The sequence below is a fragment of the Heteronotia binoei genome, unplaced genomic scaffold (assembly GCF_032191835.1).
Source record: "Heteronotia binoei isolate CCM8104 ecotype False Entrance Well unplaced genomic scaffold, APGP_CSIRO_Hbin_v1 ptg001202l, whole genome shotgun sequence".
NCBI lineage: Eukaryota > Metazoa > Chordata > Lepidosauria > Squamata > Gekkonidae > Heteronotia > Heteronotia binoei.
The window spans coordinates 282,832-308,453 of record NW_026800203.1 but is presented as its reverse complement, the minus strand read 5'-3'; the positions used below and the strand labels follow the sequence as shown (position 1 = coordinate 308,453).

The window sequence follows — 25,622 nt, the reverse complement described above, 5'->3', positions numbered from 1 at the left end:
CCTGAGCCCGCCGTCTGTTGTCAGCCCTTGTGCCTCTTAATCTTCTCTACATTTCCTTTTCAGATGTGATGGAAGATCTGTACAACTACGTGAACCCCTGTAATGGCAAACATTCTCCAATGGTCTCCAAGGAAACGCTAGACATCGTATTGGCCAAGAAAGACGTACGTAGCAGTTTGAAGGAGATGATGGAAGAAGGATCTTTCGAACACGTTTTGCAAAAAAGAGAGCAGCCGCTGAGAAGCAAAATCCTTAAAGAAGTGTGCTAGCTCAGGGACTGTTAGCTGTTCTGGAAGCAGGGTCAACTCCGTAGAATGAGATGGCGTTCAGATATGCATGTGCTAAAGACAATAATGCTCGGGAAAATCAAACACAGCAGGGAAAGAAAGTCCCATGAGATAGACAGGCTCAATGAAGGAAAGCCACAGTTGCCTTCAGGTTCCATGATCTGAGCAAGGCTGTTAGTGAGAGGATGTTGTTAATAAGGCTCTTTCTTTCTTCTTCTTCTTTCTTTCTTTCTTTCTTTCTTTCTTTCTTTCTTTCTTTCTTTCTTTCTTTCTTTCTTTCTTTCTTTCTTTCTTTCTTTCTTTCTTTCTTTCTTTCTTCTTTCTTTCTTTCTTTCCTTTCTTTCTCTTTCTTCTTTCTTTCTTTCTCTCTTCTCTTTCTCTCTCTCTCTCTCTCTCTCTCTCTTTCTCTCTCTCTCTTTCTCTCTCTCTCTCTCTCCTCTTCTCTCTCTCTCTCTTTCTCTCTCTTCTCTCTCTTCTCTCTCTTCTCTTTCTCTCTCTCTCTCTTTCTCTCTCTCTCTCTCTCTCTCTCTCTCTCTCTCTCTCTTCTCTCTCTCTCTCTTTCTCTCTCTCTCTCTTTCTCTCTCTCTCTCTCTTTCTTTGTTTCTCTCTCTCTTTCTCTCTCTCTCTTTCTCTCTATCTCTCTCTCTCTCTCTCTCTCTTCTCTCTCTCCCACACTCTCTCACTCTCACTCACACACACACACACACGTGTGTGTTTGCTTGTGATAGCAAGCAGTAGAAACAAGCTTGTATTGGCTGTTCTGTGTGTTCAAGATAGCTGGCCACTTGAAAAACAGATTTGTGTCATCTTGAAAGCCAGTGTGGTGTGCTCACAGGGGTGGAATTCTCGCAGGAGCTCCTTCGCATATTAGGCCACACCCTCCCGATGTAGCCAATCCTCCAAGAGCTTACAAGGCTCTTTTATGTAAGCTCTTGGTGGATTGGGTGCACCAGGGGCGTGGCCTTATATGCAAAGGAGCTCTGTGAGAATTCCACCCCTGTGGTCCCGGGGACTCTAACCTGGAGTCCTGGGTCTGATTTCCCACTCCTCTGCATGAAACCTTCTGGGTGATGTTGGGCCAGTCTCTGTTCTTTCTCCAAATACTCTCAGCCCCACTTCCCTCACAAAATGACTCTTTTGGGGAGGGAAGGCAATTGTAAGCGGCTTTAAGATTCTTAAAGGTAAAGGTAGTCCCCTGTGCAAGCACAGTCGTTTCAGACTCGGGTGACGTCGCATCACAACGTTTCCATGGCAGACTTTTTATGGGGTGCTTTGCCATAGCTTTCCTCCCAGCAAGGTGGGTGCTCATTTTACCAACCTCGGAAGGATGAGTCGACCTGGAGCCGGCTATCTGAACCAGCTTCCGCTGGAATCGAACTCAGGTCGTGCGCCTTAGGGTAAAGAAAGAGGAAAGGTCCCCTGTGCAAGCACCAGTCGTTTCTGACTCTGGGGGTGACGCAGTGTTTTCACGGCAGACTTTTTAATGTGGTGGTTTGCTGTTGCCTTCCCCAGTCATCTACACTTCCCCCCCAGCAAGCTGGGGACTCATTTGACTGACCTCGGAAGGATGGAAGGCTGAGTCAACCTCGAGCCGGCTACCTGAAAACCCAGCTTCCGCTGGGGATCGAACTCAGGTCATGAGCAGAGCTTAGGACTGCAGGGTAAAGAAAGGGGGGTATAAAAAACAAGCTTTTCTGTCCGGTTGCACAGAATTCCATGGTGGGAGCAGAATGTGGCTGGTCTTTCTCCTTACACGTAGCTGTTTCAGAGAACTGGATTCAGAATGTTGGCCATTAAAGGTAGAATCTGTCATTCAGCTGAGTAGGTGGTGTGGCATTGGACTTACTTAAATGCCTGTGAAAGGAAAATACCTTGCCCTTTGTTTGATTTCCCAAACCCTGGGGTCAAGAGCATCGAGAGACAGGATGGTTCCAGGGGGTAGCTGTGTTGACTGAAGTAAAACAGTTAGATTTGAGAGACCAAGCCCCCTTCATCGCATACCAAGGAATGAAGGCAGCTTTGACCCTCAGAAGTTTATTCCCCCTCAAATCTCGTTGGTTTCTAAGGTGCTCCTGGATTCGAATCTAGTTGAACAACAGGAGGGCTTGTTTTTTGTAACAAACATCAGAAGAAGATAAAGATATTGGATTTATAGCCTGCCTTTCACTCTGAATCTCGAGTCTCCTTTACCTTCCTCCTTCACAACAGATGCCCTGTGGGGTGGGTGGGGCTGAGAGAGCTCTGCCCTTTCAAGGACACCCTCTGCCAGAGCTATGGCTGACCCAAGGCCATTCTAGCAGCTGCAAGTGGAGAAGTTGGGATTCAAAACCGGTTCTCCCAGATAAGAGAGCTCTGGCTGACCCAAGGCCATTCCGGCAGCTGTAAGTGGAGGAGCGGGGAATCAAACCTGGTTCTCCCAGATAAGAAAGCTCTGGCTGACCCAAGGCCATTCCAGCAGCTGCAAGTGGAGGAGTGGGGAATCGAAACCCGGTTCTCCCAGAGAAGAGAGCTCTGGCTGACCCAAGGCCATTCCAGCAGCTGCAAGTGGAGGAGTGGGGATTCAAACCCGGTTCTCCCAGAGAAGAGAGCTATGGTTGACCCAAGGCCTTTCCAGCAGGTGCTAGTGGAGGAGTGGGGAATCAAACCCGGTTCTCCCAGATAAGAGAGCTCTGGCTGACCCAAGGCCATTCCAGCAGCTGCAAGTGGAGGAGTGGGGAATCAAACCCAGTTCTCCCAGATAAGAGAGCTCTGGCTGACCCAAGGCCATTCCAGCAGCTGCAAGTGGAGGAGTGGGGAATCAAACCTGGTCCTCCCAGATAAGAGAGCTCTGGCTGACCCAAGACCATTCCAGCAAGTGCAAGTGGAGGTGTGGGGAATCAGACCCGGTTCTCCCAGATAAGAGAGCTATGGCTGACCCAAGGCCATTCCAGCAGGTGCAAGTGGAGGAGTGGGGAATCAGACCCGGTTCTCCCAGATAAGAGAGCTATGGCTGACCCAAGGCCATTCCAGCAGGTGCAAGTGGAGGAGTGGGCAATCAACCCCGGTTCTCCCAGATAAGAGAGCTCTGGCTGACCCAAGGCCATTCCAGCAGCTGCAAGTGGGAGGAGCGGGGAATCAAACCCGGTTCTCCCAGATAAGAGAGCTCTGGCTGACCCAAGGCCATTCCAGCAGCTGCAAGTGGAGGAGGGGGGAATCAAACCCGGTTCTCCCAGATAAGGGAGCTATGGCTGACCCAAGGCCATTCCAGCAGGTGCAAGTGGAGGAGTGGGGAATCAAACCGGTTCTCCCAGATAAGAGAGCTCTGGCTGACCCAAGGCCATTCCAGCAGCTGCAAGTGGAGAGTGGGGAATCAACCCGGTTCTCCCAGATAAGGGAGCTATGGCTGACCAAGGCCCATTCCCAGCAGCTGCAAGTGGAGAAGTGGGGAATCACACCCGGTTTCTCCCAGATAAGAGAGCTCTGGCTGACCCAAGGCCATTCAGCAGCTGCAAGTGGAGGAGTGGGGAATCAAAACCCAGTTCTCCCAGATAGAGAGAGCTCTGGCTGACCCAAGGCCATTCCAGCAGCTGCAAGTGGAGAAGTGGGGAATTCACACCCAGTTCTCCCAGAGAAGAGAGCTCTGGCTGACCCAAGGCCATTCCAGCAGATGCAAGTGGAGGAGGGGGGAATCAAACCTGGTTCTCCCAGATAAGAGAGCTCTGGCTGACCCAAGGCCATTCCAGCAGCTGCAAGTGGAGAAGTGGGGAATCAAACTCGGTTCTCCTAGATAAGAGTTGGCGCACTTAACTTCAACACTAAAATTTATCACAGCGGCTGGGATAAATTGTGCTTGGTCTCAACGCTGCACCTAACTGTAAACTCTTTCTTCCCCCAGCGGCTGAACTCGGCTATCATTTACGATCGGGATTTCTCTTACAATTACTTTGGCTTTAAGGTAAAGAGCTGATCTTTCAGAGTGACACTCTTTCAGAGTGACCCCAGATAGTGAACGTACAAAGAATGCGCCTGCCAAGTTGATAATGACAGTGGGTGAATGGGTTGAGGCATAGCAAGATCAGACATGAGAATCCCATTGGTTTTTAGTACAGGTGGCCAAACTGCTTAGTGTAAGAGCTACAGAGAATAAATGTCAGATGCTTGAGAGCTTCAAGATGGGAACGTCAGGTGTTTGAGAGCCTCAAGATGGGAATGTCAGGTGTTTGAGACCAGGAAGGAAGGCAGGCAAATAGATGGTGGTGGGGGAGGAAGAGGTGGAAAGAAAGCAACTTTAGCTTTCTCTGCATTCTCTGCTGTGCGATTTAGAGAGCCTGGCAAAGCAAGCTCTCCCTTCCCCCATTCCTCTCCAAGGAAGGAGCTTCAGCCAATGGAGAAAATAGAGGCTTTGGTCTGTAGCTCCTGTGTGATTGAGCAAACTGTGATGCAGAAGCCCTATATGGCCTAGGACCTGCCTACCTGAGGGACCGTCTCTTCCCACCCGTTCCCCAGCGAGCACTGAGATCGGGAACTCAAAATCTCCTGGTTGTCCCCGGGCCAAAAGAAGCCCGTTTGAAAGCTACAAGGGACAGGGCCTTCTCCATAATGGCTCCATCTTGGTGGAACCAGCTGCCGGAAGAGGTAAGGGCCCTGCAGGATCTTACCCAATTCCGCAGGGCCTGTAAGACAGCCCTCTTCCGGCTGGCCCACAACTGACTGGCACTGAGTACTGAACACTGAACATCGAATTTGAATTGAGCGTAACTTAAGACCGCTGAATGATTTTAATGTTTTATGTATATAACAAATGATTAGATTTTTAACTATAAATTATGTAATTGTTAATTTTAATGCTTAATTTTATATTTTATGTTAGCTTTACATGTTGTAAGCCGCCCTGAGCCACCTAGTGGGAAGGGCGGGATATAAACCTCAGATAAATAAATAAAATAAATAAAAAAGAAGGAAGCAAGAGAGGGGAAAGGAAGCAGATGACAGCCAGTTGCTTGGGGGGCCTGATTCAGCCCCCAGGCTCCATGTTTGACACCCCTGGTCTAAATCACTGTACCATGACGGCTCTCCAAAGAGGTTTTGGTGTGCATTGGAAGGCTTGTGAATGAAATGTGTGGCTTGGGGCTGGTAAGCAGATGGTCTACTGGTCATTGGGTGCTCTGGCTAACCAATATGATCTGTTTTTCCTCTCTCTTGGGAAGACGCTTGAGCGCTCGTATCTGCTGAAGGTAAATTCCAAAGGTAAGTGTTGTCTGGTAGTTTTCTCAGTCTGTAACCACATGTCTTGGCTTTGTAGAAGGATTGAGTTGTTGGCTTGAGGCATTGGTTGGGGGGAGGGATATAAATGTCTGGGCTTCCTACTGCTGAGCCAGATCTCTGAAAACCTTTGCTGATCAGATCTTGGGGGATGGGACCCTGGAGAGCCATGAATGGGGCTGTGGCTCAATGGTAGAACATCTGCTTGGGAAGCAGAAGGTCCCAGGTTCGATCTCTGGTATCTCCAACTAAAAAGGGTCCAGGCAAGGAGGCGTGAAAAACCTCAGCTGGAGAGCCATGAATGGGGCTGTGGCTCAGTGGTAGAGCATCTGCTTGGGAAGCAGAAGGTCCCAGGTTCAAGCCCCGGTATCTCCAACTAAAAAGGGTCCAGGCAAATAGGTGTGAAAACCTCAGCTGGAGACCCTGGAGAGCCATGAATGGGGCTGTGGCTCAGTGGTAGAGCATCTTATTGGTAAGCAGAAGGTCCCAGGTTCAGTCCCCGGCATCTCCAACTAAGAAGGGTCCAGGCAAGGAGGCGTGAAGAACCTCAGCTGGAGACCCTGCAGAGCCATGAATGGGGCTGTGGCTCAGTGGTACAGCTTCTACTTGGTAAGCAGAAGGTCCCAGGTTCAGTCCCCGGCATCTCCAGCTAAAAAGGGTCCAGGCAAGTAGGCATGAAAAACCTCAGCTGGAGACCCTTGAGAGCCGTGATTGGAGCTGTGGCTCAGTGATAGAGCATCTGCTTGGTAAGCAGAAGGTCCCAGGTTCAATCCCCAGCATCTCCAGCTAAAAAGGGTCCAGGCAAGTAGGCATGAAAAACCTCAGCTGGAGACCCTTGAGAGCCATGAATGGGGTTGTGGCTCAGTGGTAGAGCATCTGCTTGGTTAACAGAAAGGTCAAGGTTCAATCCCCAGCATCTCCAACTAAAAAGGGTCCAGGCAAGTAAGCGTGAAGAACCTCAGCTGGAGACCCTGGAGAGCTGCTGCCTGTCAGAGTAGACAATAGTGACGCTGAGGAACCGACGGCCAGACTTGGCAGAAGGCAGGTCCATATGTTTGTGTGTGCAAATCTTTCTGGTCTGGGAAAGGAGGCATTTTGAACTTTGAGATGCTTGAGTCTGAGCGTCTGCTCTGGTCCCCTGTTTTGCTTGGAGCCTTCGTGGGCCAGGGACGGAAGAGGGCAAGCAGGGCGGATACATGTTTGTCTCTGGACCTGACAAAACAGATTGGTCTGAGCTGCTGTGATGGGTGGAGTTTGTTCTGAAGGACGGGCAGGCCTCAGATGCAACAGAACCTCTCTGAGGGTTCCCCCTCCTCCTCCCCACCTACCTACCTTGTCCATTGAATAGTAGGTGCAGCTGCATAACAATCCCTGGATTAAGAGAGCAAGCAGCCAGCAGGGGCTTTGCCGCACGCCCAGTAGCCCTGGAAAAGCCCAAACCACCCTTCTTCCACTCCTTATGTGATTTTGGGCATCGTGTGGCTTTCTGGCCTTATGACTGGGGCGGCGGTCAAAGAGAGCCCCAGGCGAGCGAGGCCTGCTAGGGCTGGCTGGATCTCTAGTCAGCCCAAGCAGGCCTCGCTCGCCTGGGGCTCTCCTTTCTTGCACCGGGTTGCTTTTGGCTGGGGGGGGGGAGGCGGCATATGCTATTGAGTTATGCTAATGAGCTCCACCTCCTATTTTTCTACAAAACGACCCTGGAGGATAGGGAATAGGGTGGGAGTACAAATGGAAAAATTAAAATAGCAGGGAGGGACCCATTTCTTTTTCTGCTGCCTCTTTCTGGCCTCCAGTGGCTGAGCGGCCCCAGCACATGTTGATGCGGGTGTCGGTGGGAATCCACAAGGAAGACATCGATGCCGCCATTGAAACCTACAACCTCCTGTCTGAGAAGTGGTTCACGCACGCCTCGCCCACTCTCTTCAACTCGGGCACCAACCGTCCCCAGCTCTCCAGGTAGGGTGAGCCAGCAGGCTCTGTGGGGGGAAGAAACCGCAGAGGAGGCGCTTCCCTCTGCTCGGGCTGAACTGCCCCAAACAGCCCGTCGTCTAGAAGGGCCTTTTCAGAAGATGGCAGAAGGCAATCGTGGCTCACTGAAGAAGAAGAAGATATCAGATTTACATCCTGCCCTCCACTCCGAAGAGTCTCAGAGCGGCTCACAATCTCCTTTCCCTTCCTCCCCCACAACAGACACCCTGTGAGGTAGATGAAGATATTGGATTTATATCCCGCCCTCCACTCCGGAGAGTCTCAGAGCGGCTCACAATCTCCTTTCCCTTCCTCCCCCACAACAGACACCCTGTGAGGTAGATGAAGATATTGGATTTATATCCCGCCCTCCACTCCGAAGAGTCTCAGAGGGGCTCACAATCTCCTTTCCCTTCCTCCCCCACAACAGACACCCTGTGAGGTAGATGAAGATATTGGATTTATATCCCGCCCTCCACTCCGGAGAGTCTCAGAGCGGCTCACAATCTCCTTTCCCTTCCTCCCCCACAACAGACACCCTGTGAGGTAGATGAAGATATTGGATTTATATCCCGCCCTCCACTCCGAAGAGTCTCAGAGCGGCTCACAATCTCCTTTCCCTTCCTCCCCCACAACAGACACCCTGTGAGGTAGATGAAGATATTGGATTTATATCCCGCCCTCCACTCCGGAGAGTCTCAGAGCGGCTCACAATCTCCTTTCCCTTCCTCCCCCACAACAGACACCCTGTGAGGTAGATGAAGATACTGGATTTATATCCCGCCCTCCACTCCAAAGAGTCTCAGAGCGGCTCACAATCTCCTTTCCCTTCCTCCCCCACAACAGACACCCTGTGATGTAGATGAAGATATTGGATTTATATCCCGCCCTCCACTCCGAAGAGTCTCAGAGCGGCTCACAATCTCCTTTCCCTTCCTCCCCCACAACAGACACCCTGTGAGGCAGGGGGGGCTGAGAGGGCTCTCCCAGGAGCTGCCCTTTCAAGGACAGAGCCTCAGAGCGGCCTACAACCTCCTTTCCCTTCCCCACAACAGACACCCTGTGAGGCGGCTGGGGCTGAGAGGGCTCTCACGGCAGCTGCCCTTTCAAGGACAGAGGCTCAGAGCAGCCTACAATCTCGTTTCCTTTCCTCCCCCACCACAGACACCCTGTGAAGTGGGTGGGGCTGAGAGGGCTATCCCAGGAGCTGCCCTTTCAAGGATAGAGTCTCAGAGCGGCCTACAATCTCCTTTCCCTTCCTCCCCCACAACAGACACCCCGTGAGGCTTTCAAGGACAACTTCTTCCAGAGCTATGGCTGACCCTAGGCCATTCCAACAGGTGCAAGTGGAGGAGTGGGGAATCAAACCCGGTTTTCCCAGATAAGAGAGCTATGGCTGATCCAAGGCCATTCCGGCAGGTGCAAGTGGAGGAGTGGGGAATCAAACCCGGTTCTCCCAGATAAGAGAGCTATGGCTGATCCAAGGCCATTCCGGCAGGTGCAAGTGGAGGAGTGGGGAATCAAACCCGGTTCTCCCAGATAAGAGAGCTCTGGCTGACCCAAGGCCATTCCGGCAGGTGCAAGTGGAGGAGTGGGGAATCAAACCCGGTTCTCCCAGATAAGAGAGCTATGGCTGATCCAAGGCCATTCCGGCAGGTGCAAGTGGAGGAGTGGGGAATCAAACCCGGTTCTCCCAGATAAGAGCTCTGCCTGATCCAAGACCATTCCAGCAGGTGCAAGTGGAGGAGTGGGGAATCAAACCCGGTTCTCCCATATTAGATAGCTCTGGCTGACCCAAGGCCAGCAGGTGCAAGGGGAGGAGTGGGGAATCAAACCCGGTTCTCCCAGATAAGAGAGCTCTGGCTGACCCAAGGCCATTCCAGCAGGTGCAAGGGGAGGAGTGGGGAATCAAACCCGGTTCTCCCAGATAAGAGAGCTCTGGCTGACCCAAGGCCATTTCAGCAGCTGCAAGTGGAGGAGGGGGGAATCAAACCCGGTTCTCCCAGATAAGAGAGCTCTGGCTGACCCAAGGCCATTCCAGCAGCTGCAAGTGGAGGAGTGGGGAATCAAACCCGGTTCTCCCAGATAAGAGTCTGCACACTTAACCACTAGACCAAACTGGCTGGGGAAGTTCACTTGCTGCTGATAGTGAACAAAGTTCCCTCTTTCCTTAACAGTTGTCTTAATTTGGGGAAAGAGGTGGTTTAGAATGAGGGATTGATTGAGTCTCTCACAGGAAATAAAAATCCTGCTAATGAAATGTGAAGGCGGTTATTAATCACTGCCTTGTTTGGAGCCTCATCGTGTAGAGTGGTCAACTGCAGTCTGAGCTCTGCTCATGACCTGAGTTCAATCCACACGGAAGCTGGGTTCAGGTAGCCAGCTCGAGGTTGACTCAGCCTTTCATCCTTCCGAGGTCGGTCAAATGAGTACCCCGCTTGCTGGGGAGAAAGTGTAAAAGACTGGGGAAGGCAATAGCAAACCACCCCATAACAAAAAGTTTGAGTTTGATCCCGGCGGAAGTGGGGTTCAGGTAGCTGGCTCAAGGTTGACCCAGCCTTCCATCCTTCCAAGGTCAGTCAAATGAGTTCCCAGCTTGCTGAGGGGAAAGTGGATGTGACTGGGGAAGGCAATGGCAAAACATCCCGTAGCAAAAAGTCTGCCGTGAAAACGTCATGATGCGACATCACCCCAGAGTCGGAAATGACTGGTGCTTGCACAGGGGACTACCTTTACCTGTTCGGAAAATCTAAATTTTCCAGGCGTGGCCTTGTTCTTCTGTTGTTTTTGTCCCCTTGCAACTTATGTTTCAGAATACAATCCAAGAGAGGTCACTATAATGGATAACACAACAAAAAATGCAAGCTAGTGACCAATTTACTAAGAAATATATATAGAAACCAGTCCAAATGTACAAAACATACACATTCAAGTCCCAAAGTAGTGTGATGACAAGCCAATTGATTAAGTACTTGTTTCTTTCCAGTCTTCATCAGACCTGGGACTAATATGGGTTCAATTATATAGATTCTTTACATAATTTCTTTTTAAAAATAGGGGGAACGCAGAGTGTCTCCAGCAGCAGTTTCGCATCAGCTCAGCGCAAGAAACCTCATACTGAGCTGTAGCTGATGTGAAATTGCTGCTTGAGACGCTCTGCGTCCCCCCTTTTTAAAAAAAATATGTAAAGAATCTATATAATTGAACCCATATTGGTCCCAGGTCTGAGGAAGAGTGGAAGGAAACAGGTACTTCATCGATCGGCTTGTCACCACACTGCTTTGGGACTTGAATGTACATGTTTAGGACATTTGGACTGGTTTCTATATATATTTCTTAGTAAATTGGTCGCTAGCTTGCATTTTTTGTTGCGTTTGCCTTCTGTGTCAGACTTTGAATGCCAGCTCAGTTGCTGCCTCTTCTGCTGCTCACTGTAAACCTTTCCATCCAGCTGTTTCCTGCTGTGCATGAAAGACGACAGCATTGAGGGGATCTACGACACGCTGAAGCACTGCGCGCTCATCTCCAAGTCTGCTGGGGGGATCGGCGTGGCGGTGAGCTGCATTCGAGCCACCGGCAGCTACATCGCTGGGGTGAGTTCACGGCTGGGGAGTCAACACCAACGTTCCCTCTAAGCTGCGGAATCTTGGGAGCAAAAAATCCTACTTAGCCACAGAATGCATCAAAGATCTAAGTTATGGCACCATAATTAATTTTAATACAATTTGTAAATGGATTTATGTCGATTTTATAATTATAAGTGTAAGTACTATGTATGATTTTATTGTATTGTATTCATAGGTTGTGAGCCGCCCTGAGCCTGCTCTTGCGGGGAGGGTGGGATACCAATAAAAAGTATTATTATTATTATTATTTCATTTGCCCCTGGCAGTCAAGGTGTGAGCGACTGTGTTGTCACGCCCCTGTTGCCCCCGGGGGGAGGGGGGCGTCCCCTGGCGGCCAGCCCTCCCGGTGGACCCTCGAGGCCAGCTGTGGAGGTCTCAGAATTGGATAGGGGCGGGGTTACGTCACCCAGCCTCCTATCCCTGGTGGTGTTTAGGGCTCCTTTCTTTCTGAGCAGGCAGCCCTCTTGTCACATCCCCCATCATTCCTCCCTGACCTCTCAGCGTGGCTTCCTTTTATTCCCCTGGGAGCCCCACCCCGTCCCTCCTGCCCTCCCCCAGGCTGGCCCCGCCCCTCTTCATAAGCCCCGCCACTGAGCCTGGGTGTCCTGGGGCAAGGCCTTCCTCCGGCTCACGTGCCAGCCATCTGGTGGGCTGGGCTGTGGGGCGCCGCTGCAGCTTGGGCCGGCCACGGCTCCTCCCTGGGGCTGGTTGGTTCCTTCCACGTCGGGCAGCCTCAGGGTCTAGCGCGGCTGCCGCCCGAACCTCCAGGCTCCTTGGGCCACGGGGGGGGGGGGGGGGGTGAGTAGGGGTGAGTACGGCAAAAATGTGTGAGCTGGAGGCTAAGAAACGGTGAGCTAGCTCACGCTAACTCAGCTTAGGGGGAACATTGGTCAGCACCTAAGCCAGTGGCTGCTTTTCAAAGGTTTGGGCAGGTTCTTCTGTCGCTCTCGTCGTATTTGAAGCAGGCTGTCGGGTCAGAAAAGCGGCAGACTCCTTGGTGAAGGTTTGGGCCTCCGCCTCTAGGACAGGGTTAAGCATTCTGTGTCTCAGTAGTCTCTTCCTTTCAGACGAATGGGAACTCGAATGGGCTCGTGCCAATGCTGAGGGTGTACAACAACACAGCCCGCTACGTGGACCAGGGCGGCAACAAGGTATGCTGGCTTCTTCCAAGACACCACCTGGGTTGGGGGGGGCGCAGTTGGTGTGGGAGGTGGCCCACAGCACAGGAAGACAGGTTGGAGGAGCTGGGGGTGTTTAGCCTGGAGGGGAGGAGACTCAGAGGTGATAGGATCACCATCTTCAAGGACTTGAAGGGCTGTCATAGAGAGGATGGGGTGGAATTGTTTTGGTCCAGAGAGCAAGTCTTATGAGGACAGGTTGAAGGAGCTGGGCATGTTTAGCCTGGAGAGGAGGCGGCTGAGAGGTGATACGATCACCATCTTCAAGGACTTGAAGGCCTGTCCTATAGATGATGGTGTGGAATTGTTTTCTGTGGCCCCGGAAGGCAGGACCCGAACCAGTGAGTTGAAATTAAATCAAAAGAGTTTCTGGCTCAACATTAGGAAGAACTTCCTGACCGTTAGAGCGATTCCTTGGTGGAACAGGCTTCCTTGGGAGGTGGTGGACTCTCCTTCCTTGGGGGTTTTTCAACAGAGGCTAGATGGCCATCTGACAGCAATGAGGATCCTGTGAATGTAGGGGGAGGTGTTGGTGTTGGTGCATTGTGCAGGGGGTTGGACTAGATGACCCTGGAGGTCCCTTCCAACTCTAAGATTTTAGGGATGCTCTAGGCTGATCCTGCATTGGACTGACAGAGCAGTTCCTCAGTGGAACAGGCTTCCTTGGGAGGTGGTGGGTTCTCCTTTCTTGGAGGTTTTTAAACAGAGGCTAGGTGCCCATCTGACAGCGATGAAGATCCTGTGGTTTTAGGGCGAGGTGTTTGTGAGTTTCCTGCATTGTGCAGGGGGTTGGGCTAGATGGCCCTGGAGGTCCCTTCGAACTCTAGGGTTCTATGAACAGGCTTCCTCAGGAGGTGGTGGGCTCTCCTTCCTTGGAGGTTTTTCAACAGAGGCTAAATGGCCATCTGACAGCCATGAAGATCCTGTGAATTTAGGGGGAGGGGTTTGTGAAATCCCTGCGTTGGGCAGGGGGTTGGGCTAGATGACCCTGGAGGTCCCTTCCAACGCCAGGATTCTGTGACAGCGAGTTTTAACCCCTCGTGGCTGCCGTTCTGATCTTGCCTTCCTTTGCTCCGCCAGAGACCTGGGGCTTTTGCCATCTACCTGGAGCCGTGGCATTTTGACATCTTTGAGTTCCTTGACCTGAAGAAAAACACCGGGAAGGAGGAGCAGCGTGCCCGGGACCTCTTCTACGCTCTCTGGATTCCGGATCTTTTCATGAAACGTGTGGAGACCAACCAGGTGGGGGAGCTGAGCTTCTGCCACGGGAATGTGCCGAGAGTGGAGCTTCTCTGGTGCGAAGTTTCTGGAACGTCAATCTTCAAAACAGGAATTGCAATACGTGTCAGTTGCAGATTTTCGGTCCAGCTAAATCCACAACCTGGATGCCATGAGTTACGGGATAAAACTGTTTTTCACTGTTCCTTATTGACTTTAGCAGAATATGCCCTTGCAGTTTTATAATCCTTAGTATAAAACAGTGTTGGATTTCGATGCATTTTTTCATTCACTCCTGTATCAGTTCGTTGCCAATACAGTGCAAGCAATGAACAGTTAGAATTTGATGGTCTTGTTGGAAGTTCATTCAATCGCCCGACCCTCCAGTTTGGTGAAGTGTGCAGACTCTGATCTGGGAGAACCGGGTTTGATTACCCACTCCTCCACTTGCAGCTGCTGGAATGGCCTTGGGTCAGCCAGAGCTCTCTTATCTGGGAGAACCGGGTTTGATTCCCCACTACTCCACTTGCAGCTGCTGGAATGGCCTTGGGTCAGCCAGAGCTCTCTTATCTGGGAGAACCGGGTTTGATTCCCCACTCCTCTACTTGCAGCTGCTGGAATGGCCTTGGGTCAGCCATAGCTCTCGTAGGAGTTGTCCTTGAAAGGGCAGCTGCTGCGAGAGCTCTCTCAGCCTCACTCACCTCACATGGTGTCTGTTGTTGGCGGAGAAGACATAGGAGATTGTAAGCCGCTCTGAGTCTCTGATTCAGAGAAAAGGGCAGGGTATAAAACTGCAGTCTTCTTCTTTTGTCTGTTCTACCACTGCAAACAAAACTTTGTGAAAGGATTTGTTTTCTGGGGTTTGGTCTTTGAGACAGCCCATGTTGTCCTTTTTGTAGGGCTGGGTGTCGAACTCATTTTTTATGAGGGCTGAATCAGAAATAAATGAGACCTTGTTGGGCCGGGCCATGTGTGTACCTATTTAAGATTAGGTAGCAGAGATATAAACCTAAAGGACACAGACAAACACAAAGATTTTAAAAGAAACCTTAAAACATCCTTAAAACATTAGCACTTGGGCTTAAAGGAGCTTTCTTTGTATTTCTCCCATGGGATCCAGGGAACCGGGCAAAGGAAGCTCTGGCTCTTTCCTTCCTTCCCCAGGGGACCAGGAGAGGGAGGACCCTCAGCCAGTAGAAGGTAGAGAGGTTAGTAGACAAACTGTGCCAAAAGCAAGCTCTCCCCCCTTCCCAAGGGAGGAGCCTCAGCCAATGGAGAAAATAAAGGTTTTGCTCTGTAGCTTCTGTATAATTGAGCAAGCCGGACAAAGCAAGCTGAGATGCAGAAGGAAGCAAGAGAGGGGGAGAAGGAATCAGATGACAGTTGCTTGGGGGCTTGGTAGGCGCCCTTCAATGGCCTGATCTGGCCCCCGGGCCGCATGTTTGACGCCCCTGTGAGTTTGCAGCCGTTAAAGCGTCATCTGTCTAGTGGTTAAAGAGTGGTCTGTCTTTGGAGGTAAGCGTCTCCAAGTTGGGTCCAAGTGAAATAACAAAGCAGTCTCTAGAACATAATAATGATTGAGTGATTTACATTGTTAATCGTCCGCCTCTCTCACTAAGAATTAAGGCAGATCACCCGGTGTAATATTAAGTGTAATTAATATTAAGAGTAATAATAAGAATAATATTAGCGAGGGTAATAGTAAGGTGACAATACTGGGATGGAATTGCTGTGTGTTCAGTGACTTGGTATTTCATGATACTGAAAATACGGTTGAGTGCAAAGAAACTCTGCGGGGGAATTTTGTCCTCCGTCTGTTTTGGTCCCTGACACAAGCAGGAGAGCAGGAAGTGCTCTTTGCTGAAGACAGGAAGTCCTTGGGAAGCTACTTCCTGTGGGTGTGGCCTGTGCTCTGTCACACAACCAGGTGGAGTCCTGTCTTTGCTTAGCTTCCATCCTTCTCTTACAGGACTGGTCTCTGATGTGTCCCAATGAATGCCCGGGCCTAGACGAAGTGTGGGGAGAGGAGTTCGAGAAACTCTACGAGAGGTATGAGAAAACTGGCCAGAAACAGAGTTTGAGAAGCGTAACCTTTGCCACTCCCGGAGTGAGTTTGGTGCAGTGGTTAAGAGTGATGGACTCTAATCTGGAGAACCAGGTTTGATTCCCGACTTCTCCATATGCAGCTGCTGAGTGACCTTGGCTCAGTCACAGTTCTCCCAGAGCTGTTCCTCTTAAGAGTAGTTCTCTCAGAGCTCTCTCAGCCCCACCTACCTCACAGGGTGTCTGTTGTGGGGAGGGGGAAGGAAAGGAGATTGTGAGCCGCTCTGAGGCTCCGAGTGAAGGGGCGGGTACAAATCCCATCTTCTCTTGAATCTAAATGACCTTTGACCTTATCATAACTTGTCCTCTATTTTATCTCAACTACACCAACTCCATTTCACATTTTATAGTATGCTCTTTTTTGTTAAAATTTACCAATAATTTTAACAATTCCAGTAAAGACAAATTTTATTCTATAAAGTACAGGGAGAAATAAGAAATAAGTTCGCACCAGAGAATCTCAAAAGTCTTGATTCTCTAACCAGGCATAGAATTTAGTCCAATGTTTTCTTTCTGCTTCTTTAGATTTCCCAGTTGAAAGCTGGGATAAGAATTCCAGCTCTGCTGTTTCCGGAACCAGGTTCTGGAAACAGTTGTGGTATCTTGATTTTCGTGTTTTAAACAATTTATTGATAGCATATGGTTACAGTGTCTAATTATATCCTTGCTATCTCTAACCCATTTGATATTTTACCAAACCCCCCCTCCCTCCGTTACTAGACTCCCGCCAAGGTTATATACTTAAATTCAATTATAAAGGTACCCTTAACCAATCAAAGTTCAATGTCTTTCTTTTCTCACATTCATATTAAAAAATTGTCCAATGTCTTTTTACATTCCACTCTTGCTCTATATATCCTCTAAATTTCTTCCACTCCTTTTTAAACATGTCCAAATCATAGTCTCTTAAAGTTCTTGTTAATTTATCCATCTCACTCCACGATAAAACTTTCATGATCCAGTCCCATTTTTCTGGTATTTTTTCTTGCTTCCACAACTGCGCATACAATGTCCTAGCAGCTGAGCAGTAACTTGATTTTCAAAAAGTTTTATTAGTTTCAGAAGAAAAAAAAGATAGGGCTAGGGGATTGGGGAGTAGAAAACACCATACATTCCGTTATTATTTTACCTAGAAACTCTTTCAAAACTTACAGCTCTATATTAACTTCTTATCACAACTTGTCCTCTACTATTTTATCTCACCTACACCAACTCTATTTCCCATTTTATACTATGCTCTTTTTGTTAAAATGTACCAATAATTTTGACAATTCCAATAAAGACAAATTTTATACTATAAAGTACAGGGGGAAAAGAAGAAATAAGTTCACACCAGAGAATTTTAAAAGTCTTGATTATCTAACCGGGCATAGAATTTAGTCTCAATGTTTTCTCGCTTCTTCTTTAGATTTCCCAGTTGAAAGCTGGGATAAGAAGTCCAGCTCTGCTGTTTCCGGAACCAGGTTCTGGAAACAGTTGTGGTATCTTGTGCCCCTGGCCTGCAAATGGAAATAAGAAGCCCCCAAACCTCCTTCCCGCGGATGTGCCTGCCACGTCTCCCTTTGTGTTGCAGCTACGAGAAGCAGGGCCGCTTGCGGAAAGTCGTGAAAGCCCAGCAGCTGTGGTACGCCATCATCGAGTCACAGACAGAGACCGGAACCCCCTACATGCTCTACAAGGACTCCTGCAACAGAAAGAGCAACCAGCAGAACCTGGGGACCATCAAATGCAGCAACCTCTGCACGGAGATTGTCGAGTACACCAGCAAGGATGAGGTAGGCTCAGGCCGGGGGGAAGAGCCAGGACTGAACCGCGAGCAAAAGCAGTTTCAGAGAGCAGCCATGTTGTTCTGCAGGAGAAGTGCTCGATTCAAGTCCTGGAGCAGGAGGAGGAGGAACCACAGCCTATAGAAGGAAGAGAGGCTGGGCTCAGTAGCCCTGCTGTGTGATTGAGAGACTAGGAGGTAGCCGTGCTAACGAACCACAAACGTAAGAACATAAGAGAAGCCACGTTGGATCAGGCCAATGGCCCATCCAGTCCAACACTCTGTATCCACAAATATCACAACGGTAAGGCTGCTTAAATATGCACTTCTGAGTAAGCATTTGGGGAGGGACAGTGGCACAGTGGCAGAGCATCTACTTGGGAAGCAGAAGGTCCCAGGTTCAATCCCTGGATTCTCCACTAAAAAAGGGTGCAGGCAAGTAGGCGTGAAAAACCTCAGTTTGAGACCCTGGAGAGCCATGAATGGGGCTGTGGCTCAGTGGTAGAGCATCTGCTTGGGAAGCAGAAGGTCCCAGGTTCAGTCCCCGGCATCTCCAACTGAAAAGGGTCCAGGCAAGTAGGTGTGAAAAACCTCAGCTGGAGACCCTGGAGAGCCATGAATGGGGCTGTGGCTCAGTGGTAGAGCATCTGCTTGGGAAGCAGAAGGTCCCAGGTTCAATCCCCGGCATCTCCACTAAAAAAGGGTCCAGGAAAATAGGCGTGAAAAACCTCAGCTTGAGACCCAGGAGAGCCGCTGCCAGTCTGAGAAGACAATACTGATTGATGTACCAAGGGTCTGATTCAGTATAAGGCAGCTTCATAGGTTTATATGTTCATATATCATAGAGTCAAGCAATTGCTGATACTTTATGAACATACATTAGATAACAAAAACAATGTACAAAATCAATTTATATACATCGACTCATACAAAAAGCCTGGTCGACTGACAAACACAGACCCAAAAGTCCATATTTTGCCAAGTTCATAACTCCAGAATTAGTAGTGTTGTGACACGATTCCGGTAAAGTCGTGTTTCGATGGCAACTCTTCTTCCGACAGAAATTACTTTTTCTGGAACCACAACTCAATACATTCAAAATGCATGTCAGTATCCAAGGTAGCAGTTCTCTTAAGCGGCCACAGCTGCAAATAGTAATTCAAACCTGGAACCTGTACTCAGAAACTAGACGCCAAGTTGCTGGTCAGTTACTTACAAACGGCACTGTTGGTTCTTTTGTTATCTATGTATATTCATAAACAAGTATCAGCAATTGCTTGACTCTATGATATAAAGACTTACTTAGAAGTGCATGTAAGCAGCCTTATTGTTGTGATATTTGTGGTTCGTTAGCACAGTTACCTCCTAGCCTGCAATCTTCCGTTGCTAGTCCCCTTTTTGTTTCGTATGATTGAGAGAGCCTGGCAAAGCAAGCTCTTCCTCCTCCCCACTTCCTCCCCAAGGGAGGAGCCTCAGCCAATGGAGAAAATAGAGGTTTTGCTCTGTAGTTCCTGTGCGATTGAGCAAGCCTGGCAAAGCAAGCCGTGATGCAGAAGGAAGTGAGAGAGAGGGAGAAGGAGGCCAATGACAGCCAGTTGCTCGGGGGCCTGATAGGAGCCCTCCAGGGGCCTGATTCAGCCCCCGGGGCTGCAAGTTTGACACCCGTTTTAAAGCCCTCTATGTCAACCCCCCCTGCTCGCTATTGACCTTGTCTGCTGATGCTTTTGTCTTTGCAGTTACTGTGAGCCCCAGCGTAACCTTTTTGGGAGATCACATGGGTTCTCACTCCTCAATCAGTGGAAGATGTGATTATATTCCCCCCCCCCCCCCAAGCCATGTTTAGTAGGTCACATGCTGTATATCAGGAGTGGCCAAGGATAGCTCTCCAGATGTTGTTTTGCCTACAACTCCCATCAGCCCCAGCCATTGGCCATGCTGGCTGGGGCTGATGGGAGTTGTAGGCAAAAAACATCTGGAGAGCTACCCTTGGCCACCCCAGCTGTATATGAACCTTCTCGCTTTTGCAGCTGAGTTCTGTTTTCCCACCTCTGCGCTTTCCAGGTTGCGGTTTGTAACTTGGCTTCCATAGCCCTGAATATGTACATCACCCCAGAGCACAAATACGACTTCAAGAAGCTGGCGGAGGTCACCGGGGTCATCGTCCGAAACCTGAATAAGATCATTGACATCAATTTCTACCCTGTGCCGGAGGTAGGAAGGCGGGGCTTCAGGCCTTTCGGTGTTGGGGGGGAGGGGATACAGCAATCTTATAAGCCTTGGTGGCTCAGGGCAATGGCCCCTCCAGCCCAACACTCTGCACCTGCTGGAATGGCCTTGGGTCAGCCATAGCTCTGGCAGGAGTTGTCCTTGAAAGCATAGCTTCTGAGATAGCTCTTTCAGCCCCACCCACCTCACAGGGTTTGATTCCCCACTCCTCCACTTGCACTTGCTGGAATGGCCTTGGGTTAGCCATAGTTATCGTGGAAGTTGTCCTTGAAAGGGCAGCTGCTGTGAGAGCCCTCTCAGCCCCACCCACCTCACAGGGTGTCTGTTGTGGAGGAAGAAGATATGGGAGATTGTAAACCACTCTGAGGCTCTGATTCAGAGAGAAGGGCGGGGTATAAGTCTGCAGTCTTCTTCTCTCAGCCCCACGCACCTCACAGGGTGTCTGTTGTGGGGGGAGAAGATATAGGAGATTGTAAACCACTCTGAGGCTCTGATTCAGAGAGAAGGGCGGGGTATAAGTCTGCAGTCTTCTTCTCTCAGCCCCACCCACCTCATAGGATGTCTGTTGTGGGGGGAGAAGATATAGGAGATTGTAAGCCCATCTGAGGCTCTGATTCAGAGAGAAGGGCGGGGTATAAGTCTGCAGTCTTCTTCTCTCAGCCCCACGCACCTCACAGGGTGTCTGTTGTGGGGGGAGAAGATATAGGAGATTGTAAACCACTCTGAGGCTCTGATTCAGAGAGAAGGGCGGGGTATAAGTCTGCAGTCTTCTTCTCTCAGCCCCACCCACCTCATAGGATGTCTGTTGTGGGGGGAGAAGATATAGGAGATTGTAAGCCCCTCTGAGGCTCTGATTCAGAGAGAAGGGTGGGGTATAAATCTGTAGTCTTCTTTTTCTGTATCTCTCTCTCTCTCGGCTTGGCTTCGCGAACGAAGATTTAAGAAGGGTGCAATAGTCCACGTTTGCTGCAGGCTCGCTGGTGGCTGACAAGACCAATGTGGGACAGGCAGGTCCGGCCACAGCGGCTGCAGGGAAAAGTCTGATTTAGGGTTGGTCCTGTAGCAGTGCGATTCTTCCTCAATCTCCTTTTGTCCTCAAGACCAGCTATGCGTGCGTTCTCAAAGGAAGAGACAGCCTGGTGGATGGTGTGCCTCCATGCTTTGCGATCTGAGGCTAGGTCAGACCACTGGTGATGGTTGATGTGACAGGTGCTAAGAGATTTCTTCAAGGAGTCCTTGTACCTCTTCTTTGGTGCCCCTCTATTTCGATGGCCGGTGGAGAGTTCGCCATACAGGGCAATCTTGGGAAGGCGGTGGTTTTCCATCCTAGAAATATGCCCTGCCCAGCGCAGCTGCGTCTTCAACAGCAGTGCCTCGATGCTGGTAACCTCTGCCCGCTTGAGGACTTCAGTGTTGGTCACAAAGTCACTCCAGTGGATGTTGAGGATGGTGCGAAGGCAGCGCTGATGAAAGCGCTCAAGGAGTCGCAGGTGATGACGGTATAAAACCCACGATTCGGAGCCATAGATGAGGGTTGTCATCACAACCGCTTTGTAAACATTGATCTTTGTGCCTTTTTTCAGATGCTTGTTGCTCCACACTCTTTTGTGCAGTCGGCCAAATGCACGGTTTGCCTTTGCCAGCCTGTTGTCAATCTCCTTGTCGATCTTGGCATCTGAGGAGATGATGCACCCCAGGTAGCTGAACTGCTGGACTGTCTTCAGAACTGATTCACCCACAGTGATGCAGGGAGGGTAATAATCTTCCTGGGGTGCAGGCTGGTGGAGAACTTCTGTCTTCTTCAGACTAACTTCTAGGCCGAATAGCTTGGCAGCCTCTGCAAAGCAGGACGTCATATGCTGCAGAGCTGATACCGAGTGGGAGACGAGTGCAGCATCATCAGCAAACAGTAGCTCTCGGATGAGTTTTTCCATTGTCTTGGAGTGTGCCTTTAGTCGCCTCAGGTTGAACAGGCTGCCATCGGTGCGATAGCGGATGTAGACACCATCGTCCTCATCTAGATCTACTGCGGCTCTTTGAAGCATCATGCTAAAGAAGATCGTAAAGAGAGTTGGCGCGAGAACGCAGCCTTGCTTTACACCTGTGCCTATTGGGAAGGGCTCCGAGAGGTCGTTGCAGTGTCTGACTTGGCCTCGCTGGTCTTCGTGTAGCTGGATGATCATGCTGAGGAACCTTGGGGGACATCCTAAACGTTCCAAGATTTGCCACAGGCCTTTCCTGCTAACGGTATCGAAAGCTTTGGTAAGGTCGACAAAAGTCACATACAGACCCTTGTTCTGTTCCCTGCATTTCTCTTGGAGCTGCCTGAGAACAAATACCATGTCGGTGGTGCTCCTGTTAGCTCTGAAGCCGCACTGGCTCTCTGGGAGGAGTTCTTCTGCAATGGTGGGCGCCAGTCTGTTCAGGAGTATTCTGGCAAGGATTTTGCCTGCGATGGAGAGCAGGGTTATCCCCCGGTAGTTGGAGCAGTCTGACTTTTCCCCTTTGTTCTTGTATAGGGTGATGATGATTGCATCGCGAAAGTCCTGTGGTAATTTGCCTTGTTCCCAGCAGGTGACAAGTACTTTGTGAAGTGAGCTATGTAGTACTGTGCCCCCATGCTTCCAGATCTCTGGTGGAATTCCATCAACTCCTGCTGCCTTGCCACTTTTCAGTTGCTTGATGGCTTTAACAGTCTCTTCTAGTGTGGGGATCTCATCCAACTCTGTTTTCACCGGTTGAAGTGGGGTGAGGTGGATTGCTGAATCTTGAACTACGCGGTTGGCACTGAAGAGAACCTGAAAATACTCCGACCACCGGTTCAATATGGATGCCTTGTCTGTGAGGAGCACTTGGCCGTCTGCACTATGCAAGGGACTCTGAGCCTGATATGATGGACCATATACTGCCTTCAGGGCTTCGTAGAACCCTCTTAAATCACCAGTGTCTGCACACAGCTGGGTTCTCTCTGCAAGCTTGGTCCACCACTCGTTCTGAATGTCTCGAAGCTTGCGCTGGAGGTTGCTACATGCAGCGCGAAAGGTTGCTTTTTTCCCAGGACAGGAGGGCTGAGCAAGATGTGCTTGGTAGGCAGATCTCTTTTTTGCCAGTAATTCTTGGATCTCTTGATTGTTCTCATCAAACCAGTCCTTGTTCTTCCTTGTGGAGAACCCGAGGACTTCTTCAGAGATCTGCAGGACGGTAGTTTTTAGGTGTTCCCAGAGTGCTTCTGGAGAAGGGTCTGTGGGGCAACTGAGGTCCTCAATTCTTGACTGGAGTTTTGCCTGGAAGGCAGCTTTAACTTCGGCTGACTGGAGGCTGCCAACCTGAAACTTCCTCCGAGGGATACCTCCTCTCCTGGGTGTGGGTTTAAAGTGAAGACGGAGATTGCAGCGTACAAGACGATGATCCGTATGACATTCTGCGCTGGGCATTACTCGGGTGTGTAAGACATCTCGAAGGTCTCTCTGGCGCACCAGAATGTAGTCGATAAGGTGCCAATGCTTGGACCGTGGGTGCATCCAGGTTGTCTTCAGACTGTTCTTCTGCTGGAAGATAGTGTTGGTGATGGTGAGCTGGTGCTCCATGCAGAATTCTAGCAGGAGGCGCCCGTTGTCATTGCAGTTGCCAATGCCGTGTTTGCCAAGTACTCCTTTCCAGGCTTCCGAGTCTTTACCTACTCTGGCATTGAAGTCGCCAAGGATGATCACCTTGTCCTCTGTAGGGGTCTTCCGTACGAGGTTGCGTAGATCAGCATAGAACTTGTTCTTTTCTGCAGGATCTGCTTGAAGGGTTGGGGCATACACACTGAAGAGTGTTGCATGCTGCTTGTTTTGAAGTGGGAGGCGCATGGACATGATGCGATCTGAGTGACCTGTTGGCAGGTTTTCGAGTTTGGAGGCAATGGAGTTCCTGACCATGAAGCCAATGCCAGAAAGGCGGCTCTCAGCCTTTGACTTACCCGACCAGTAGAGGGTATAGCCAGCACCGTGTTCTTGAAGACTACCTTCCTCAGGGAAACGGACCTCACTGAGAGCTGCTATGTCGATATTCAACCTGAGAAGTTCGTGGGCAACTAGAGCAGAGCGTCGTTCAGGGCGACCACTGCCTACTGTGTCAAGCATGGTTCTGATGTTCCAACACGCAAGCTTTAGTCTTTGCACACTTTGTGAGGCAGGTGCATGCCTTTTCTTTGTTGTTATTTTTCGACCGCAAGTAAGGATGCCCGTTGACCGCGGCTAGCCAACTGGGGTGGGGGAGACGAGCTTTGTTTAGGCCACCTTTTCTAGGCCCCTCTCCGTGTGGAGCAAGCAGTGCTGTCCCTAGATAAGGCTGCTTGGTCGTTCAGGGTGCTGCCGAAAGATGCTTTCGTCTCCGGGTTAGCATCAGGCGACCAATATCCTGAACCGCCTACATGCAGGATCGGGACTGCGGCTTCCAGTGGCACCTTCCACCTGCCGTTTCGCCCCTTGCCTATCGCTGCAGGACTTGATGCGTTGTGGGTTGTGTGTGTGGATATGCCCTTCAGGCCTGCGCAGAGGAATTTTTTAGGTGAAGCGCAGTGTGCGCGGTACTGGCTCCACCCTTTCACCTGGGGGTCATCTGCCATGGCCCAGTAAGCCGGGACGCCTTTTTCTGTATCACACAGTGGCCAAAACCCAGGGGCCATTAGGAGGTCCACCAGCGGGGCCAGAACTCCAGAAGTCTTTTGCTGCCTGCCCCTGAGCCACGGCCCTTTCCCAACCAGACAAGCACTTCACTTGCCCCACGCCGCTCTGAAGTCCTGGTGTGGAGGATTGGACTCCTCAGGAGAAACCTATATTGAAATACGCATCACTCCCTTTGGAGGAGGTGCCTGTGTGCAGAGGGTTGCCCAGAAGAACACGTTGTTCTCTTTTGTGTTCTGTTTGCTGCAGCTCCTGGTCTGAAGAGAGAACAATTATTCTAGAATGCTGGCCGGGGTGAAGCTGCAGACAGAAAGTGTCCCACTTGAAGGGGATGCTGTTTCAGGGTTCCAGTCCATTTTTAATGCATTTTTAGTGATTGTTTGCAAGTGGTTTTTGCTCTTTCACACAGTGAAATCCAGTTGCAGAGTGGATGAAAAGTGCATTATTCAGCGTGTGTCAGATTGCCCTTGAGTGAGGAGAGGCCGTGGCTCTGTGGCAGAGCCTCTGCTTGGTATGCAGAAGACCCCAGGTTCAGTTTCTGAAATCTTGAGTTTAAAAGGACCAGACAGGAGGTGATGTGCAAGACCTCTGTGTGAGACCCTGGAATGCTGTAGAGAAAGGCTGTGGCTCAGTGGCAGAGCCTCTGCTTGGCATGCAGAAGGTCCCAGGTTCTATCCCAGGTATCTCCAGTTGAAAGGACCAGACAGGAGGTGATGTGGAAGACCTCTGTGTGAGACCCTGGAATGCTGTAGAGAAAGGCTGTGGCTCAGTGGCAGAGCCTCTGCTTGGCATGCAGAAGGTCCCAGGTTCTATCCCAGGTATCTCCAGTTGAAAGGACCAGACAGGAGGTGATGTGGAAGACCTCTGTGTGAGACCCTGGAATGCTGTAGAGAAAGGCTGTGGCTCAGTGGCAGAGCCTCTGCTTGGCGTGCAGAAGGTCCCAGGTTCTATCCCAGGTATCTCCAGTTGAAAGGACCAGACAGGAGGGGATGGGAAAGACCTCTGCCTGAGACCCTGGAATGCTGTAGAGAGACTGTGGCTCAGTGGTAAAGCCTCTGCTTGGCATGCAGAAGGTCCCAGGTTCTATCCCGGGCATCTCCAGTTGAAAGGACCAGGCAGGAGGGGATGGGAAAGACCTTAGCCTGAGACCCTGGAATGATGTAGAGAGACTGGCTCAGTGGTAGAGCCTCTGCTTGGCCTGCAAAAGTTCCCAGGTTCAATCCCTGACATCTCTGGTTAATAAAGGTATCTCTAGTTAAATAAAGGGATCTGGCAGTAGGTGATTTGAAAGATCTTTTTCTGCCGGAGACCCTGGAGAGCCGCTGCCTGTCTGAATAGAAAAG

At 50.3% G+C, this 25,622-nt stretch overlaps 1 protein-coding gene across 1 annotated transcript in view; it reads left to right on the top strand.

The window, feature by feature from the left end:
• The first annotated feature begins 43 nt into the window (after window positions 1-43).
• The window catches only part of RRM1 (ribonucleotide reductase catalytic subunit M1), a 42,054-nt gene continuing 16,475 nt past the window's right edge, over window positions 44-25,622 (top strand). The window contains exons 1-10 of the mRNA XM_060263855.1: window positions 44-164; window positions 4,162-4,221; window positions 5,474-5,513; window positions 7,322-7,484; window positions 10,948-11,089; window positions 12,190-12,273; window positions 13,381-13,542; window positions 15,488-15,567; window positions 17,195-17,396; window positions 19,448-19,597. Coding sequence (XP_060119838.1) covers window positions 69-164; window positions 4,162-4,221; window positions 5,474-5,513; window positions 7,322-7,484; window positions 10,948-11,089; window positions 12,190-12,273; window positions 13,381-13,542; window positions 15,488-15,567; window positions 17,195-17,396; window positions 19,448-19,597 — 1,179 coding nt within the window. The 5' untranslated portion in view covers window positions 44-68. The remainder of the gene's footprint in view (window positions 165-4,161; window positions 4,222-5,473; window positions 5,514-7,321; window positions 7,485-10,947; window positions 11,090-12,189; window positions 12,274-13,380; window positions 13,543-15,487; window positions 15,568-17,194; window positions 17,397-19,447; window positions 19,598-25,622) is intronic.